The sequence below is a fragment of the Panthera tigris genome, chromosome D1 (genome assembly GCF_018350195.1).
Source record: "Panthera tigris isolate Pti1 chromosome D1, P.tigris_Pti1_mat1.1, whole genome shotgun sequence".
Lineage (NCBI taxonomy): Eukaryota > Metazoa > Chordata > Mammalia > Carnivora > Felidae > Panthera > Panthera tigris.
The window spans coordinates 62,754,269-62,758,765 of record NC_056669.1 but is presented as its reverse complement, the minus strand read 5'-3'; the positions used below and the strand labels follow the sequence as shown (position 1 = coordinate 62,758,765).

The 4,497-nt window shown below is 54.4% G+C and overlaps 1 protein-coding gene across 1 annotated transcript; it reads left to right on the top strand.

Moving 5' to 3' along the window:
* The first annotated feature begins 1,879 nt into the window (after positions 1 to 1,879).
* CAVIN3 (caveolae associated protein 3) lies at positions 1,880 to 3,532 on the top strand. Its single transcript, XM_042957397.1, has 2 exons — positions 1,880 to 2,365; positions 2,910 to 3,532. The coding sequence occupies exons 1-2, from the start codon at positions 1,982 to 1,984 to the stop codon at positions 3,309 to 3,311; spliced, it is 786 nt and encodes a 261-aa protein (XP_042813331.1). The 5' UTR covers positions 1,880 to 1,981; the 3' UTR covers positions 3,312 to 3,532.
* The last annotated feature ends 965 nt before the right edge of the window (positions 3,533 to 4,497 follow it).

The following is a 4,497-nucleotide window of genomic DNA, read 5'->3' as shown; positions in this document are numbered from 1 at the left end:
CAAGTAGATTCTGGGTGGCTTCTGGGAAATAGATGTCCTAAATTGTAAGATGGTCCCTTTTTTTCTCTTGACGGTGCGCATAGATATGAGGCCTGAAACTGCTGTAGCCACCTTGTGCCTAGCTTGGGAATGAAGCTGACACTTGTAGGGGGGAACAACTGAGAGATCTGTAGAGAACTAGATTTGAAACTGTGACTGATCCACAATTAATCATCACTCTATGGTAGTGTTTTTCAATTATGTTTAGATTAGATTTCTTGTTTTTAGGAACTGAATTGGGTTTTCTGTTCCCTTAGTTTGAAAGCGTTTTATCTGGCACATCCTGATGGGTCTCTTTGAGCAAATACAGGTCTAATGGAAGAAATGGTGATTCCCATCAGGCTCCCAAGGGAGTCCATTTCCTCTGTGCTAAGCAGAGGACTCAGGCTCCATAACCTCATATCTGTAGAAGTCAGTCATCAGCTTAGCACCCCCCAGAAATCTGGCAATAGATGCCATCCTTTGCAGTACTTCTGTGTCAGACCATGGATTTTTTCCATGTAACGATGCTAAGTAATACAGTTTCTTCCACAATTGTTATCAAGCACCCCTCATAGATTGGGTGAGGAGAGGAATAGAGTTTCCCAGGATCAATGGATTCCTTGGATTCCTGAGCCTACACTCAGTTTACCAAGTACTGTTAAAGACAAGATGGGATTTTCCAAACAGATGACAGTAACAATTCATAATCCACAGTAAGTGGATCCTCTGTGTGCACTCTCTCCTGCTCTACAGCAGCAGTTTCAAATCTTCTTCACTCGCTGCAGATATTCTTACCAATTTCTAGAAAAAGTAAAAAAAAAAAAAAAAAATCAGGCAGGAGCCACAACCAACCTCCATGAAAACAAAGACATACCAGCACCTGCTCTAACCCTTTGTTTTTTAATGTGTATTGATTTTGAGAGAGAGAGCGAGCAAGAGCAGGGGAGGAGTAGAGAGAGGGAATCCTGAACAGGCTCTGTACTGTCAGTGCACAGTCGTACCCACAGGGGCTTGATCCCACCAACTGTGAGATCATGGCCTGAGCAGAAATCAGGAGTCAGTGGCTTAAGGGACTGAGCCACACAGGAGCCCCTACCCTAACCCTTTTAAGGGTTTCAGAGGAAGAAGAGGTGTCTTGTCTGCCCTCCAAGCTTAGGGTGTAAGAGCTAGGTGTCCCGGGGCTTTACCCTTGAAACTCAAAGAAAGGGAGGTAAGAGAACTAGAAGAAAGAAAACAGGGTAATGCTACCCAACAGTAAGAGCTAGAGAAAGCAGTAAAGGAGGCCTGTGGCTAAACCCTGGCGATGACTACTATTAGGAAAATACCAGAGGATGCCCCGCCTGCTGGTGCGCTTTGAGCAGCCTGTGCGGTCGTAAAGCCAGGCCTCCAACCTAAACGGTCTGGCGTCTGAGTCTGTAGGTTAGCTTCCCAGGGTGTCCCTGCCTACCGCTCCCAGCCCGAGGGCACAAATACAATCCTCAGAAGCGAGGGAGGCCGAAGGCGGTGGCTGTGGAAGCCCCTCAGGTTATCCTTGTGCCTCTCTTACATAGTTTCTTTGCCCACTCGATGTGCACAACAAAATTTTCCATGGCTCACCCTTTGCGGTGGTGAAAGTACATTCCAGAAAGAGACACACCAGCGAACTGGGCCCGAGGAGGGGAACTCAAACTTACAGGGAGCAAATTTGGGGAAGGGGGGCGGATACTAAGCCAACCTGCTGCCCTGCGGGGGCTACCGGGGCGGGGCAGCAGAAGGGGGAGCGCTTACGAAGAACCCCGCCGCCGCCATCCCGCGCCCCCCCTCCCCGTCCTACCCCCCCAACCCCCACCCCACGCCTCCCGGGACGGCCCGCTCCGCCTGCTTGAGTCACGGCTGGAGCTGGGGAGGAGCCGGGAAAGGAGGCCCCAGCCCAGAGTGCAGCCAGCGGCCGCAGGGAGAGCAGGCAGGGAGGCCGGAGATCATGGGGGAGAGCGCACTGGAGTCGGGGCCTGTGCCCGCAGCGCCGGCGAGGGGCCCGGTGCACGCCGTGACGGTGGTGACGCTGCTGGAGAAGCTGGCCACCATGCTGGAGGCGCTGCGGGAGCGGCAGGGGGGCCTGGCTCGGAGGCAGGGAGGCCTGGCGGGCTCTGTGCGCCGCATCCAGAGCGGCCTGGGGGCGCTGAGCCGCAGCCACGACACCACGAGCAACACGCTGGCACAGCTGCTGGCCAAGGCGGAGCGCGTGGGCTCGCACGCGGACGCCGCCCAGGAGCGCGCCGTGCGCCGCGCCGCCCAGGTGCAGCGGCTGGAGGCCAACCACGGGCTGCTGGTGGCGCGCGGGAAGCTCCACGTCTTGCTCTTCAAGGTCAGTGACCACAGGCGTCCCCCACCTCCCGGCCACCATCTGGGCCAACCCCACCCCCCACCCCCCTTACCCGGCCGCCTACCACACCCGCATTCCTGACCCCATCCGGTGGAACGGACTTGCAGAGCCGCACCCACTTCCCACCACGCTGCCCCATCCCTCAGAGCCTGAACGCAGCCTGGCCAACCAGGGTCGGCCAGCTCGAGCTCAGGCCACGTACACCGAATTTGCTCCAAGTCCCAGCCCATCCCTGAATGGAAATAACGGTGGCGGAAGTGCATCCTGCGACCGTTCCCTGCCTCCGATTCTTGCCCCTGCGACCACCAGCCTGCTTAAGCGGGTCCCACCTAATTTCCAAACTTTTGCAGTTTGCCAGTAGCTCCCCCTCTCCACCCCTGCCCCCTGCTCTCCCACGCCTGCCTTTTCTATGCCCCTTGGGCCCGCCCCAAGGGTGGGGCGGTTCCCCGGTGTAATTGAGGAGTGAGGCTCAGGCTGCTGCGGGGTAGGGGACTGCCAGGGTCAGAGCTGTGTTCATCACATGCAGGAGGAGGCTGAAATCCCAGCCAGCGCCTTCCAGAAGGCGCCAGAGCCCTTAGGCCCGGCAGACCAGCCCCAGCCTGGCCCAGAGCAGCCGGAGGCCGAAGTTGAGGAGAGCTCAGACGAGGAGCCTGTGGAGTCCAGGGCCCGGCGGCTTCGGCGCAGCGGGTTGCAGAAGGTACAGAGCCTGCGAAGGGCCCTCTCTGGTCGGAAAGGCCCCGCAGCACCAACGCCCACGCCAGTCAAGCCACCTCGCCTAGGCCCTGGCCGGAGGGCTGATGGCCAACCAGAAGCCCGGCCTGCCCTGGAGCCCAAGTTGGAGCCAGAACCTCCACAGGACACCGAGGAAGATCCCGGGAAATCTGGGGCTGCTGAAGCCGCGGTGCTCCAAGTAGAGAGTGCAGCCTGAGGGCTGGTGCTGTCTGCTTCTCTTGTGCCTATGCCTAGTCCCCAAATAAATCTCCCTCTCCCAATGCAGCATTCACGCCCAAATAAGGAGTGAATCCTGCACCCATAGCCCAGCTCTGGCCTTCCCTTCCCAGTGCCTTCAGTTTAGCCTGCATCCTCTAAAAGAGAAGCAGCTGCCCACACCTGCTTGCACTCCCCTTCAATAAAAGTAATGTCACCTAATCCAGACTCCATGTGAAGGGGTGGGAGGAAAAGGCTTGGAGGAGTAAGACAAATGTCGGAACCTGGAATGTGCCTTCAATTTCAACCAGATCATTGTATCATTTCTCAGGTTCCCACTGAGTCTTGGGCACATAGAAAAAACCTGCTGGCCATTTGCTTCTTGAGCACTTTACTCGTGGAGAGGCATCCAGTACAGTCTCTTGCTGTAGGTGCTCAATAAATGTCAACAAGTGGTTTTCCTTTTAGTTTCTTCTTCCTTTTCCATCTCTTAAAAGTTGGGCTTTCTGCTATTCTCAGCCTTCTCATTCTGGGTTGTCCTCTGTGAACAGACTGACTCCCAGGCCTTTGCCACCAGCCATACACACTCCAAGACCACTGTCCTGAGCCGCAGTTGAAATGTACCTCAAGTCAATGTGTCCAAAGGAAGCAATCTATCTTTTAATTAAGTTCAATTTCAATTTAGTATTTATTGAGCACTTAGTATGTATCATTCAAAATGGCATCTCCTCTTGCGTTTTCTTTACCAATGAATGTCACCACCATCCACACAGAAACCTGGGAGTCCTCCCTGGAGGACTCCCTCTCTCTCTCAATCCTCTCCCCCATGGAAACAGTTACCTCTGCAGTCTGACCACTTTTTGAATACCCATGGCCACTGCTCTGTTTTAGGCCTTATCTTTCACCTGACCATTATTTGAACTGCCAATCTGATCCCATCATCCTCCTGCTTCAGACCCTCAGTGGCTCTTCATCACCTTCAGAATAAAGTCTGAGTTCTTGAATATTCCTTCAGCATCTTTAATACAACTTTTTGTGATCTGGTTCCTGCCCATTTTTGTAGCCTCATCTTTTGTCGCTTCTCCTCATTCTATTGAATTACACTGAGCTGTGTGCTCTCATTCTCATCTCTAACTCTCCTGCAAAACTCAGCAAGGCACCCCTGTTTCAGGGTCAGGTGCTTCTCT